Here is a 16,162-nt window from a genome sequence, read left to right as displayed (position 1 = left end):
GTTAGTATGTTGAGTAAAGATGGATTAAGCCGAAATGGCTAGGTGGGTTGACTACGTTCAACATTTTTTGGTAATTTGGAATTTAAAGAAATTAAAGGTCAATTTGCGATGTGATCATCATTGTCCTAAATAAGATTAAAAGTGAATTATATGTATGATTATTATTTATGGTTTACTTGAATGAGTCGGTTATTAATTAAACTTGTAATCACGTAAAGTAAAATATGGATGTACAATAAAACTTTGGAAAGCGTACAGTTCTGGAGTATTGACAATTATCGGTTGGGGTACACAGTGGTAGCCCATGGCTTTCTGAGGCTTGTTTGATCAACATGTCCTCTTTTCTTTTGGTTTTTACATTTTTATTTTATAATGAAAGTTAGATGGGATCCTAGACTAATTTTGTGAGAATGCAATCGCGCCCATTCTTGCATCGCGCTATATTTTTATTTTAAATGGTTGTTTGGAACCAAAATGATTTGGTGGATTGGATAACCTCGTCTATTGCTTACTCCAAACTAAATTAATTAAATTAAATATATATAGAGTCAAGTGTTTGGAGTTGGTTAGTGAGTATGTTGAGTTGATTGAACTATTTTAGTGTGGAGTCTTGGTTAATGAATTCATGTTGAATGTTATTTGCTTTAATTAGTTGAGCATGTTAAGTTTGTTGCGTTGTATCTTGTATGTACTCAGCTTTGCTGATTGCGTGCTTTTGTGTGTTTTCTTGTGATCATGTCCTTCGTCTTTCAATGACCCTGTGATGATCTAATTATTACGCTTGTATTATTAGGGAGCAGTATTGCACAGGTTAGCTTGATGATATGAATTTCAGGGATTTGGCAAACTTATTGTCAAGGGATTAGTGTGATTGAGAGTATTCGTTCCTTGTGTTGAACTTATTTATATTTTACTATTTCGTTCATGCTTTAGATTTTGAATATTGGTTTGGTTTTAAATAAGGGCCTTTATGGTTCCAGTTTGTAAGCTTTGACTTATTGGTTTTCTTTACTATATTATTTTAAAGACTTAAGTTTGGTTTTTCCGCTGCGATACTTTGATGAAGTTTTAACGTTTTAACACGTGGCGGTAACATGCCAATGATTCTCCTATATTTTATTTAGAGTAAGTGGTTTGGAAAAGGGAGAATTATTGGGGTGTTACAATTTCAGTTCAATAAAAGTAAAAATAAGTTCAGTTCAGTAAAAATAATTTCAGTTCAGTAATAATCATTTCAGTAAAAATAATTTCAGTTTAGCAAAAATAAGATGAAGTAAACGGGACCTTTTTTTTTTTCCCTCTTACATTTCTCACTTTTAAATAAAATATATTAACCCCACCATTTTTTTTTAAAATAATTTTTAAATACTCTAACTACCCCACTTACATCATTTTATTCAAGTCAATTAATTTTCCTAAAACTATTTATTAGTCAAAGTGTAATACTTAAAATAATGAAGAGAGCCTATTCAAAATAAAAAATAAAAATGAAGAGAGCAATTATATCATGTCCCAAATTTAATTTCCTAATTTTTGTGATAAACTCCTAGTGGGAAAAGTAATAAGGGACGCAATGATACTAAACAATGTTTTTTTAATATAAATAACTTATGCATATTGAAAAATTACTCATTCCTTGAAATTACTTTATTTAATATAAGTATATCTTTAAGTGGGGCGATGTTTTGGGGTGTTGTGAAATTTTTTATATACATTCGGGTGCTACTACCTCTATGTGAATCCGGGTGTATATAAAAGGTTTTGGGAGTGTTGCTTTTCAAATACTTTTGTATAGTGAGGAAAATTTGACGTTATAATACACGTTTACAACAAATAAGTCTTGTGTATCCGGGTGTATATAAAATGCCGAAAATGATACACATTTATCATTACTATCAAATATTAGAGGTCCAACAATTTGTCTAAATCTTGTATAGAAATAAATTTGTTGGAATTTATTAACTTTTGTTTTAAAAATGTTTATCAATGGTGTCATATTGGAATGATGGTTTAGTTCTTACCTTTCACTTAAAGGTCATGTGTTCAATACCTTTAGAAAACTGTTAAAGTAATATATACATTTCAAATCCATTAAAATATTAAGATATTCCAAATGAGATAAGCAAAAGAAAATGAAGAGAGCATGATAAATACATAAACATTAATATTTGATAAAATCCTATCTATAACGAGAGGAAAAAACATGGTGCTTTATTCAAAGAAAAAATTCAAAAACTTAAAAAGCAAAATAAGACGATCTTTGAGAGAACAAGAAGTTATTACACAATCTACTACTTTGAAGCCTCGATGGTTTCATGACGAAGCTTAAAAAACGCAAATAGACGATCTTTTGAAGGTGAATTTTCCTTGATGATGTTGCACTTTACGTATTCCTCCGTCCATTTGCTCAAATAGGGATAACTTTCTTTTGTAAGAATGTTCTTCCCTAAAACTTCTTGGATCGTTCCTAACCAAAAGCCAATGAAGTTTGCAACAATGTCTACAAATCCAATTTCTTCCCCTCCGAAAAACTTCTTACCTTCAATCTCTTTCTCAAGGATCTCTAAATTTTCTTTTGCTTCTTTGAGTGTTTTTTCTTCTTCATCCTTTGTCGCCCACAATGCATTCCAAAGTGATGGTAAGCACTGTAAAAATAATTTTCACTATCATGACTCATGAGTAATTCTTTAGCCTATATATTAGTTATTTTTTTACTTGACCTGTTTAATTTACTTTCTCTTTAAATGTAATACTTGGACTTTTATATTTGTCAGCGTACGAGTACTTTTTTGACCACTTAATTAACGGTTAATAAAAAAATGAAAAAGTGAGATTTTTGGACTCAAGACGAATCTAAGAAAATCTCACATGATTGTATTTTTCCTAAATTAACTCATAAAGATGACCAAAGACAAGTGTAATTGTGTAAATAATGTAAAGTCAAAATGATACACTTACCCAGTTACCCCATAATAATAATAATAAAAAAAAACTGAGAAAATATTACGTTTGTCAATGTATAAATGATAAATCTAACCATTAATATCTTTAATTGCAAGTAAAAATTGTTTTATAAAAACAAAAAAAACAAAAAAAAAAAAAAAAAAAAAAATTGATACGGAGTAACATTTTTTCAAACAAGATCTATTTTTCTTATTTATGAACTAGATTAAATCTCGTACAATGGGCGGTTGTTAAATAATTATAATGACAATAAATTTATATAAAAAATTTGATATAAATTTTTTTGAATAGACTCGGTATTAAAAAGTATGAAAAATATGTGAAAGAACATAATTAAACATGTAATAATAGTTCTTTCAAAAAAAAACATATAATAATAGTTATAATGGGCAATTTGATATTTAAGAAAGTTTATCTTAGATTTTGTATAAAGTAAAAGTCATAATTTAGATACAACTTTATTTTTATGTAACAATAAGTTTTTTTTCAGTAAGTATTTTTGAAGGGAAAACTTTTTATATTATGTTGTCAAGTGTCTCGTTAAATTTTGCCTTTAGTATAATGTAATTGATTGATTGATCACAAAAGACATAAAAAAGTAAATGTGTAATGAATAAAGTAAAAATCAAATAAATTAAGGAGAAAGTATAAAATTGCCACGAATGCAATGATGTCGACATCTTTAGTATTGTGAAATACGAAGTATTAAAAATGTAAGACACAAAGGAGCAAGAAGTAAGGCAAAATCAAGAAAGTAGTAAAGAACGAGAAGATCAGATCAAGTTCGAGTTACCTTATCATCAATGAATTTAGCCCAAAAACGAGCAGTAGCCTTATGATAAGGATCCTTGGGCAAGATAGGGTAACCTTCCCAAACCTCATCAATATACTCCAAAATCACTTGGGACTCAGCAATTGGTTTACCATTGTGTATTAACACAGGAATCTTCTTATGCACTGGATTACTCTTTAATAGTTCAGGGCTTTTGTTACCATAAGGATCTTCCTCTTGATAATCATATGAGATACCCTTTAATTTAAGGGCTATTTCTACCCTTCGGCTAAATGGACTTCCCCAACTTCCCAACACTTTTACTCCTTCTTCACCCATATATTCTAATGAAGTGATGATCAAGTTAATATGGAATTATAATGGTTGCTTGGTTTGTATATTATGGTAGCAGACTTGGTAGTATTTATAGCCGCAACCGCAAATTATATTGTTTTTTTTTAATGTTGTTTATATGGCTTGATGTTAATTAATAATATTCTTCTTTACGTTAATAAAATATACATTTAGGCCTTGTTTGGTTGACAACATAAAATAGGGGAAATGCAAATTCATTGGATTTGATAAATTGAGGAGTTGTTTGGTTGACACAAAAATGAGGGAAGTGGAAATTCGTGGGAATTTCAACTTCCCACAAAACATGAGAAGTAAATTACCTAGCCCCTCCTAGGTCAATCAAAATTCATGGGATTTCTAAACTCACACATTGCCAACCAAACAAATTTAGAAAATTTCTAGGAATTTCATTAGGGAAATAACTTCCCATGAAATGCAATTTCCTATGGGAATTTAATTCCCATATCAACCAAACAAGGCCTTAGTGTACCATTTATACGGAGTAATATCTTTGATTGTTTGTTATTAAAATTTGTCCAAAAAATGATAATATGAAAATATGTATGTATTGTGACTAACCTAGCAACATTTTATGTAATACATTATAATAATTATTATCATGCGTTAGTGATAATATACGGTTAAAATTAGTATATACATAATGCAAAAGTTAGAGTAATGCACTAAACATTGTAAAAAAAAAAAAAAAAGTGATGCACTTATCTAGAAATGAAGGGAATACATTGGAAAATGTTTGGGTGACGCTAAGGGTTGTCAACCCTTCTAGACACAATAGAATAAAATAACAATATATTTGCAATAAATTAGAAAGAGAATTAGCATAATATTAATGTTTCAATGTATTCTTGACCAATGAAAAATCAATATTGGCAACCCTTTGGGTTAGCTGATCATTGTCCGAATACATTATGCTTATCCGCTTATGTCAATAAGTTGAATTTTGCAATCTCTAGAAGGTTATGCAAGACTTAGCACCTATTGTAGTCATAGCTCCGCACTGACGTAAGGGATGATGAAATAGTATGAATGTTAATGAGCTTAAGCAATAAAAAAAAAAATGTTTACAATATATAGTACATCGTACAGTTCGTACTACTATGTTTTAAGGTATGAAAAGTCAATTTACATACGGAGTTTTACATTATTATTCAATTCATCATGAAAAGTGTTACACTTACAAAATAATCGAAGAGAATAACATCTAATCTGTTATGATTTTAATTTATTGACTTATTGTACAATAAGTGATGATTCTTTAGGGGTACATTGTACTATGTACATCAGTACATACATGTATAAATGATAATATACATTGTATGGTTTAGGATTTAATTTACTAGTTATCAAGAATCCTATCATATTATTCAGGGATTATTATATAGTGTTGGGTAATTATATACAATCATTAAAATTAATGGTTACATATGTTGTTGCTTGGCTTGTCAATGCAACTATATATGATACATCGTAGAGGTGTCAAATTGGGTACCCAGATGGAGTTTGGGTCGACCCATGTTGGGTCGAGATGTTTGGGTCGGATAATGATGGGTCATTTTAACCTATTAGACCAAATCAAATCGAATTTGGGTCAAGTCAAATTCGGGTAAAGTCATATCAAATTCAAATGAACTTGAATCCGGATTTTATCGAATTTAATTGGGTCAAAATGGATTTACTAGACTTTGGACCAGGTCAGTTTAGATTTGATTAGATCTCGATTCATACCAATTTAGTTTCAGTTCAAATTTGAGCTGGGTTACTTCAGTTATTAGCTCATTCTCAGTTAGAATTATTTTAATTTTAATTTTTGGGTCGTGTAATTCGAAGTGGGATCAATCTCAATTCGAGTCATTTTGGTTTCACCTATAGCATATCGGTCATGTCATTTTTGTTATTGAAGTACTTTGCATCGTTTTTTGGGTTTCATTTAAGTTTTGTGTTGGTTTATCAAAATTAGTATAAAATTGACAGCTCAAATCATTATAGAAAATGATTGCGTATCGCCTTATTGGCCTAGGTGATTGTCATGTCACAGTAAAATGTCTTTTTATTATCGTTTTGCGTTCATCGTTTTAGCAACTATTTATCAACATCAATTCATTTAATTGGCAACTCGATATGGGTTAATAATAGTTTGAGTTTAATTAGACCATAAGTAGTTTCGAGTCGGGTTTAATTGGTTCTTGGGTAAATAAAGGTCGGATAAAAAGAGGTATTTTTCAGGTGTAAATGTTTTCAGGTAATTTTTGTTTCAGGCTAGGTTGATTTTGGATCTTGAATTATCGGGTCTGATTGGTTTTGGATTAAATATGAGTCGATTTCAAGTTGGGTTTGGATCATACATTATCGGGTGAAGTCGGTTTCAAATTAACTCCGGGTTAACTCCAAATCGAATTTGGATAAAAAAAATGGTTCAACTAGTTCGAAAACAGTTCGGTTTCAGATAAATCTTTCGGATCGGGTAAGTTTTTGACATTTCTAATGCTTCGTATATAACTTGATAGCATAATATAGCTGCATAGTTTTCTTTACGCCATATATTATAACTTATTATTATGGAAAATTTAACAGGAATAATCCAACCTTTTGTCCGTTCTCCCATATTAATCCCACCTTTTGATTATTCCTCATTAATCCAACCTTTGCCCCCCTTCTTCCCAAAATGAACCCAAATGACCGGTTACCTAAACAACGGGTCATCCCTTTTCCTCTCCTTCCTCTTACCATTTGCCATCATCCTCCTCCATTACCACCACCCAAAGCTCCACCTCCGTTCACCACCCTTGACCACCTTACACCAAAAACAACCACCACTACACCTTTGGCCACCACTAGCACCAAAACAGCCACAACTACACCTTCCCGCCACCACCTCACTTCACTGTCTACCTACCCTATTTCCCCGTCAAACAAGCCGTCCCACTACTCCCTCCTTTCCTTGTCAACCAGCTAGCCAGCCACGTGCCACCCTCTTGCAATCACCCGCAACTTAGCCGCCACCACCACCTTCGCCACCACTTAACCCACTTACCCAAACCCAAACCCAGACCCGAAACCCTTCCCGCACTCCTACCTAGGCTTAAAACCACTAACCTGACCTAGCCGAAACCACCAACCCTTCTTTTTAGCTTCATTCTCTCTCCTCTCCTCTCCATTACCAGTTTAACACCTCACCTCCCTTCCCATTCCTTACCCACCAACCTCAACACACCATCACCAGATTCACCATTCCTTGCCGCCACGAACCACAACCACCACAAGCTATAACCCACACCCACCAAAACCTATCAACACCACGAACCTCACCACCTCACTAACCATGAAGGCACGAACCACAACACAACCACTGCAAACTCCAAATCACACACAAATTTAAAACCCTAAACCACCCCGAAAAACGCCACACTTACCTTTCAAAACTTCAATTATGGTTTTATTTAGTTAAATTTAACCTTGAAAACACTAGATCTAGAGTTATCATGGTTAAATTTAACCATCAAAACCTCACACTTGAAAACTTTAATGGTAGTGGTGAATTGAAACAAAAAGAGAAGAAAAAGAGAGGACGTAGCAGCGACAATAACGAGAAGGGGTGGGTTGGGTGTAGCCGCGAGGTAATGGGAGGGTTAACGGCGGGGCGGCGTGGGGGCGGGGTGACGGTGGTTGTAATCAGGAAGTGCGAATGAAAAGGGAGAAGAGTGAGAAAGATTAGGGAAGGAAAAAGGGGAAGGAGTTTTTTTTTTTTTTTTTTCATTTTTTATTATTTTTAATTAAATATATATTTTTAAATTAAAAATAAAAAATTGACCAATTAGGAAATGCCACGTGGATGGGTAACCGGTTGAAAGGGTAAGGTGACCTGCAAGGTGTGATATGGGATTAATGGGAAGAAGGGGGGCAAAGGTTGGATTAATGAGGAATAATAAAAAAGTGGGATTAATATGGAAGAACGGACAAAAAGTTGGATTATTCCTGTTAAATTTTTCTATTATTAATGGTATTTTTCTTCCCGTGTCGTATTATTCATATGTCATTAAGTGATAATTTGCAATTTCTAAGAACTTAACAACGCTCATTCTAAGAAGGTTATGCAAGAGTGGCAAGACTCAAGATTCATCGCAGTCATCACACTGCAATGACGCAAGGGATGACCTTATACAATTATACTTATGAATTAAGCAATAAGAAATGTTTATGCTATACTCCTATAAATGTTTGTTTGGTACCAACAAGTACATACAATACATCGTACTACTATGTTTCAAGGCAGGTAAAGACCATTGAGTGACCTCTATTTTATAATAATCGCAACACTTTGAGTGACACACATATTGATGCACAACTTTGATCATTAATATTTGTAATTATATACTCTATTCGTATTTTATTACTTGCTTCATTTTTCCATGTGCGGAGTTTTAAATGAAATAATAGAAAATAATTAAATACGGAGTATGAAGGACGTAGGGTTGGTGGAAGAATAAAGTATGATAGTTGAGAGATGAGAGACTCTAAAGATATCATAGTAATTAAATAGTTGGGGTCCATTAGAGAAGAAGAAATTAGTAAAATATAATGAAAGGTTTCCAAAAAAAGATATGGAGCAAGTAATAAAATACAACCGCAAAAGGAAAGTGGAACAAGTAATAAAATACGGATGAACTATTATTAAGAAGTATAAAAGGTTAATATAATGAAAATATACATAAAAACTAATCAAAAAATATTTTACATGGCAACTTATTTTTTATATATTTTGGTAAAAGTATAGTCAAAGTAAACATATGAATAGTGCAAAACTCAAACTGTTGCGATTATTACGAAACGAGGAGAGAACAATTTAATTTTGATATAAATAACTTAAATTTTGAATGTAGAAAGCTTTTAAATTTATGAGAAACCAATTTTGAATGCTTGTGATTTAAAGTTAGGAAAATTGATTGCTAAATTATTGTATAAGCTAATAAGTTGATGTTAAAGCTATTGAGTTTAATTTATCAATTTAAATAATTATTGAATCCGGTTCATTTTATTGACATTTTTGAATTTGATTGTACTACGTATTTGATTTGATTCAATTAGCTTTGTTTGAATTTGTTTTACTTTCGGTTGATCGAATGTGTTTCACGTTAATTTGATTCAATTAGCTTTGTTTAAATCCGTTTCACTTTCATTTAATACAATTAGCTTTGTTTGAATCCATTAAACATTCCTTCTATTCAATTAAAATTGTTTGAAGGCATTTCACCAAATATTTAAGAACTTGTAAGTTATGTTCGCTCTCTTTTAATTTATATACTACGTTAAAAAATACTACCTCCGTTTTTAAATACTTGCTCCACTTTTCATTTTCGCCCGTTTTTAAATACTTGCTCCATTTCCTTATTTGGAAAGCTTTTACAACATTTAATTTATTTCTCTTAACTAGTGGACCCAACATAAATCATATCTATACAACTATTTTAAAACCGAAAGTTTAAAGGACACGTGTCCTCCAGCGGATTTTCTACAATTTTTTTTTTGTTTGTTTGTTATAAGTCAGGCGTGAATATTATATATATATATATATATATATATATATATAAAAAACTCTTCTTTATCCCCAACACTTCCAATCACTTCAAAAATACAATGATGAATTTTCATTTGTGTCTCTTAGTTCTTCTAAATTCATTATATTTCATATTGTTTTTCAATTACACAAAAATTAATATTTTATCTTCCCTCTCTCTCACTTTTTCCTCTTTCTCTATATTCTCTCTCTCTGATTCCTATCTTTCACCTTAAATCAATAATTTAAAAAAAAAAGAAGTTATTATTCACAAGATCTATATAAACTTCAAGAAACAATAGTGGTATTGAATTAAGGGAGCATTCAAAGCTAAATTTTATGAACTTTATTTATAGCTCTATGTAAAATACATTATTTTACTATTAAAATGCAATTTACATTTAAGGGACCATTCAAAGGTATATTAATTAACTAATAAAATGCAATTTATATTCAACATGTTTTGATTTTTTAAAAATATATATGAACAATCTAAATACGGAAATACACAATAGTACAATCGTTTAATTAAAAAACATATATTACCAAATATTAACCTGTGTATCACACGGGCTAAGTACTAGTTTTATTATTTTCATATTATCTCTCCTCCAATTCTCTCAACTACTTTTATTTTTAACAATTTTTTTATTCTTCCACTTACCCCCTACTTTCATATTTTATTACTTTCTCCTATTTTTCCTCAAACTCTGCGCATAAAAAAATGAAGCAAGTATTTAAAAACGGAGGGTGTATTATCTTACACAACCTAATACACAATTTTTTTAAGGCAACACAACATACTATACACAACCCATAATCTTAGAACAATTCTCTTTTAAATTTCTCATCAAATAGTCTTGTTCTAAAAAAAAAATTGGGCTTAGCAGGTTAGGCCCAACCCTCCTTAAAAGCCTTGAATGTCAATGGATTGATACCTTTTTTTAATTTTTTGAACGGCAATGGATTGATACCTTAATGCTTCTTCAAAAGTTTGCAATATATTTTAATTATTTTTGTGAGTGAAAATTTGTACTCCATTCGTCCTTTTATTTTTGTCTCATTGCCATTTTTTGGGGTCAAACTTTGAAAACCTTGACCATAAATTACCGTTAATATATAAAAGAAAATACAGTCATGAAGGGTCTTTTTAGATTCGTCTCATTATATATTTTATTAATATTATGTTTTTATAATTTTTACGTGTATGGAAATAAAGATATATACGTTTTAAGATGCGTCTTGGAAACCGTGCATAGTCAAATGGGCCAAAAAAATAGGGACAGAAGGAGTAATGATAACCTCTCAATCAAACAATTCGTCACAAAAAAAAAAAAAAAAAAAAAAAAATCTCTCAATTTAAACAAAAACTTACCTTTATTTTTTAAACAGGATTAGCCACCATTAAAGTAATTTTGACCATCAATTTTTTTTCTAATGCCTCTTACTTGTGACCTCTCCCTTAAGATCAACGTTATAATGGATCTTGGTCTTTTTCGTGTGCTAGCAACCTTATGGGAATTGAGTCAATTGACTTAATCTTTGAAAGGTGAAGTCTAGGCAAAAAGAGTATTATTATCAATGCTATAAGCCTTTTTGTCTCTAGTTAGATCTTGTGTCTTAATCAATTATTTTCAAGAACTGGGTTTTTATTTCAAGTCTTTTGTTTTAGAGAACCATTCCTAGTCATTGTTATGTTCACCTATTTATACTAGCAAATATAAGTTCATAAGTTAAGAAACATACAAGTAAGTTTTAGTGTTTATAAGGGTTATCTAAGTTTAATTTACAACTAAAATAAGTTATAAATAATTCAAAAAAGTTCCAATAAGTGAAAATCAAGTGAATCAAATGTATCCTTGACATCCTATATTGATTAATTGGAAAAATAATAACAACTTCAACCTTATTTAAAATGAAACCTTGACACTTATAAATCTAGAGAACATATTACGTGCGGCAAGCCGCACGAAACACTACGTGCGTCAAAACACAAACCCACGAATTAAAAAAAGGCGCGGGTTTTTACCGGGCTTCGCGAACTCGATTAAAAAAACAGGCGCGGATATCATCTAATTTTTAAAGACTAGATGATATCATCCAAAGACTGGATGATATCCTCTAAAGACTAAAAAGTAGTTGATATCCTCCTAAGTTAAGATGATTTCCTTAAAAGGCTAGATTGTAGCATCCAACCAGAGACTAGCATCATCTAAAGACTAGATGATATCATCCAAAGACTGGATGGTATCCTCTAAAGACTAAAAACTAGTTGATATCCTCCTAAGTTAAGATGATATCCTTAAAAGGCTAGATTGTAGCATCCAACCAGAGACTAGCATAATCTAAAGACTAGATGATATCCTCGAAAGGCTGGATGATATCCTCTAAAGACTAAATACTAGTTGATATAATCTAAAGACTAGTTGATATCATACAAAGACTGGATGATATCCTCTAAAGAGTAGATGATATCATCCAAAGACTGAATAATATCCTCTACAAACTAGTTGATATCCTCCTAAGACAAGATGATATCATCCAAAGACTAGATGATATCCTCTTAAGACTAGATGTTTATCTAACATTGCTTATTGAATGTGCAGATCCAACAAGTATGGAATGTGCAATTGCTTAAAGTGACAGAAGATACAAGAAGTTGATTAATTTTTCCAAATCTTATTTTTTTTGTCATATATCATCCAACACTTTAATCAATTAAGTTGTATGTATTTAATTTGTCATCTTATTCAAAGAATCTTAAACAGTAAAATTAAATTTTGCTTTTGGCACTGTTTAGTCTTTTGCAACATTATTTTTTGTTTTTTTGGAAATCATAAACATTTTGTATTAGTCAAATATTTCCGATGTGTACGTAATATCTGAATTAGTCAAACAAAATTTTATCTTTTCAAACGTATAAAGCTAAAAATCATGTTTATATTAGTTTTTTGTCAAACCATATTTCAATAATTTATTTAATCAAGAATAGATTATATCATACAACAAAAAGAAGATATCCACTAAAGACTGGATTATATCATGTAAAATACTGGATGATATCCTCAAAAGAATTAATGATATTAGACAAAGACTAAATGATAACCTTCAAAGACTAGATTATATCATCAAACGTATGGATGATATGAGACAAATTATCAGATATTTTAAAAAACATAAAATAAAAAATATACAACTATCACCATTGACAAAAAACACTTTAATCATATAGGTTGTATATATATTTGGTTTGTCATTTTGTTAAAAGAATAATAATAGTAGAATTACCTCTTTTTTTTAGCAGACTTTAGATTTTTGGAGTGTTATTTTTTGGAAATCATATGTATATTTTATTAGTCAAATTGCAGTCATATTAGAATTAATCTTCCTATTTCCTATATCAAATATATGAATAAGTCAAATTGCATTATCTTAACATTTCATAACCTTCCTCCTTGAAATGGAGAATGAGAATTTTTATGAAAACATGGAAAATTATACTGTGAAATGGAGACCGTCTTGCAGGAATTCACTTGTAAGATTATATTTTTATCTAATATAATAGTGTTAATATCTTACTAGTAATTAATTTTTTGTTAATGTGTGATTTCAGCCTCTTCCTGCCAAATGGAAGTTATTACTGCTTTCATTTAAAGATACAGCAAGAGTGTATCAAGGGAACAATGGACATTCTTGGAACGTCAAGGTGCTGAGTGTGGAAGAAGATACAGGAAATTTTGGAGGATTTTTCATTGATCAAGAGTGGCAAGACTTTGTGGATAGAAATAATTTGGCTGTTGGTGAAAATCTGCATGTGTATTATAAGAATAAAACTTTTTATATTAGAGTTTTTGATAATGATGCTGGTAATGAAAGGCTTCCTACTGAAGCCGAAAATAGTTTTAAGATGTAGTACTATTATTTTGTTTCAGTCTTGAAATGTTATGTATTATGTATCACCTGCTTTATTAATATAATAAAATAAATAATATGATGTATTATGTATTTTATAACATGCTTTATCAGAAATATCATATGCTCAGAAATACATATCATATCCGCAAACTAACATATCATATCCTCAATTGAGAAAAAAAATACTTCTAAGTTAAGATGATATTCTTAAAAGGCTAAATATATCATATCCTCAAACAAATCTATCATATCCTCAAACACACATACGATATCCTCAAACACACATACTATATCCTCAAACAAATATATCATATCCTCAAAAAAAAATATATCATATCCTCAAAAAAAATATATCATATCCTCAGAGACATATATGATATCCTCAAACACACATATGATATCCTCAAACAAATATATCATATTCTGAAATAGACATATGATATCCTCAAACATACATATGATATTCTCAAATAAATATATCATATCCTCAAACAAATACATCATATCCTCAATGAAGAAAAACAAATCCTCAAAAACATATATATATCTTGAAATGAGAAAAAAAATTCTCAAACACACATATGATATCCTGAAAGAAATGTATTATATCCTCAATGACGAAAAACAAATCCTCAAAAACATATATAATATCTTGAATTGAGAAAAATAAAAACATCAAACAGACATATAAAATCCTGAAATATACATATCATATCCTCAAAAAAATATATCATATCCTCAATCAAGAAAAAGAAATCCTCTAGAACCTTTATATCCTCAAACAATAACTATATATCCTCTATCGCTTTACCTATATCAGCTATCCTAGAGATGATTTCATCAACTAAACATAACATAACTAAGGATATAAGTACGGGAACTGAGGATATAAAAATGTCAAATGAGGATAAATAAGTACATCAATTGAGGATATATGTATACTGAGGATATCTCTATCATCTATTATACAAATTATTAAAAATATCTTAAATAAAATATTATTATTATTAAAAAATATCTTTAATAAAATATTAATATTATTCAAAATATTTTATCCTAAACCAAACGACACATTAATTAAAAAAAAAAACCTAAACGACATATAACTTGACGGTCCCCTATATAAAGTACAATTTTCTTCATCAAAGTTTCACTTCAAATCTATCCTTTTCTTCAAATTTATCCTTTTGTATCAACAACCCTAAACCTAATTTTTTCTTCAAAAATGGAAAACAAAAAATCATTACGAAATAAAAAAAATGTACGATTTGGTTGTTACTGAAGCCAATAATATAAAATCATTGGAGATCCATTTGGGCTATCTCAAGGGTCAATTACAGGGAGCCATTGATCAATGCAATGCTGAGGAAAAACTTTGTATTGATTTAACGATGGAAGTGAACAAGATTGAAAACCTAGCGAAAGAGAAAAAGAAAAAGGAGTGGGAAGATGATATTGCCGCTGCTGCAGAGGAATCTGAAAGAATTTGGGAGGAAATGCAGAAGAATAAGAGGGTGGCTGGACAACCCTCAAACTAGTTATCCTTCATTGTATCTCTTCTTTTCATCAATTTTGGAGAACTCTCTAGGGGGGTGTAACTGCGTTTCTTTTATTTTTTCAACTTCAAAGGCAACATCTTTTAACTTTGAGCCTGCAGGACAATACCTACAAACAACACTCTTTCATTTCCCAAGTTCTCTAAAACATCCCAATTTTTAAAAATGGGATGTTTTAGAGAACTTGGAAAGTGAAAGAGTGTGGTTTGTAGGTATTATTTGCAGGCTGAAAGTCAAAAGATGTTATGTTTGAAGTTGAAAAAGTAGGAAAAATGTAGTTACAGTATCGTAGTAAGTCCTTGAAATTTGATGAAAATAATGATATAAAAAAAAATTAATGTTTTTTTTAAAGGAAAATATTGTAAATAATAATCCAAACTTTGCTGTATATTCTTTTAATAATCCCAACTTTGGATTATTCTAGAATAATCCGAACTTGGGGGCTGTTTACTTTCTTCAATCCCAAACTGGTCAACAAAAGTCAATGACCTATTATATCAAGTCACTGGACATATGTCAAGTCCTAATTGGTCCAAAAATATTAAAAAAAAAATAATAAAAAAACCAAAAATCAGAAACACCAGCCCTTCCCCCTCCCCCCACCGACCTACCCTAACCCTCACCCCCGCTGCCTAGGCCGCTACCACTCCCTCGCCGGCCCACCGCCTCTCCTCCACCCCTAGCGTCGTCGGTTTCCCTTCTCCCAGAAATCCCCTCCCATCCCCCTACATAACCACCAAGAAAACCCCTCTTCTACTCTCTAAAAACCCAAACCGCCACCCTAGCCAACTCGTCACCGCCCAACCAACTCGCAACCGCAACAACAACAACACATCACCGCCATCCAACTCGCAACAGCAACAAATCTCCACTAATTGCTCCTAGATGGGGCTTAAGGTGGTTCCCCGTTTCCGTTTAGGTGGTTTCGGGGTATGGGAGGAGGGCTGCGGTTTCGGAGGATGGGAAGGGCTTGTGGTTTACCGGCGTGGGTGAGAGAGGGGGTGGGGGAAGGGAGGGGTAGCGGTGGCC

General features: G+C 31.2%; 1 protein-coding gene across 1 annotated transcript; it reads right to left on the bottom strand.

Moving 5' to 3' along the window:
- Positions 1-2,133: 2,133 nt before the first annotated feature.
- On the bottom strand, positions 2,134-4,141 carry LOC110689743 (glutathione S-transferase U8-like). Its single transcript, XM_021866529.1, has 2 exons — positions 3,758-4,141; positions 2,134-2,645 (listed from the first exon to the last, which is right to left on the bottom strand). The coding sequence occupies exons 1-2, from the start codon at positions 4,073-4,075 to the stop codon at positions 2,292-2,294; spliced, it is 672 nt and encodes a 223-aa protein (XP_021722221.1). The 5' UTR covers positions 4,076-4,141; the 3' UTR covers positions 2,134-2,291.
- Between the last annotated feature and the right edge of the window lie 12,021 nt (positions 4,142-16,162).

This window comes from Chenopodium quinoa, unplaced genomic scaffold (assembly GCF_001683475.1).
Source record: "Chenopodium quinoa cultivar QQ74 unplaced genomic scaffold, ASM168347v1, whole genome shotgun sequence".
In the NCBI taxonomy this organism is placed as follows: domain Eukaryota; kingdom Viridiplantae; phylum Streptophyta; class Magnoliopsida; order Caryophyllales; family Amaranthaceae; genus Chenopodium; species Chenopodium quinoa.
This window is presented reverse-complemented; position numbering and strand designations above follow the sequence as displayed.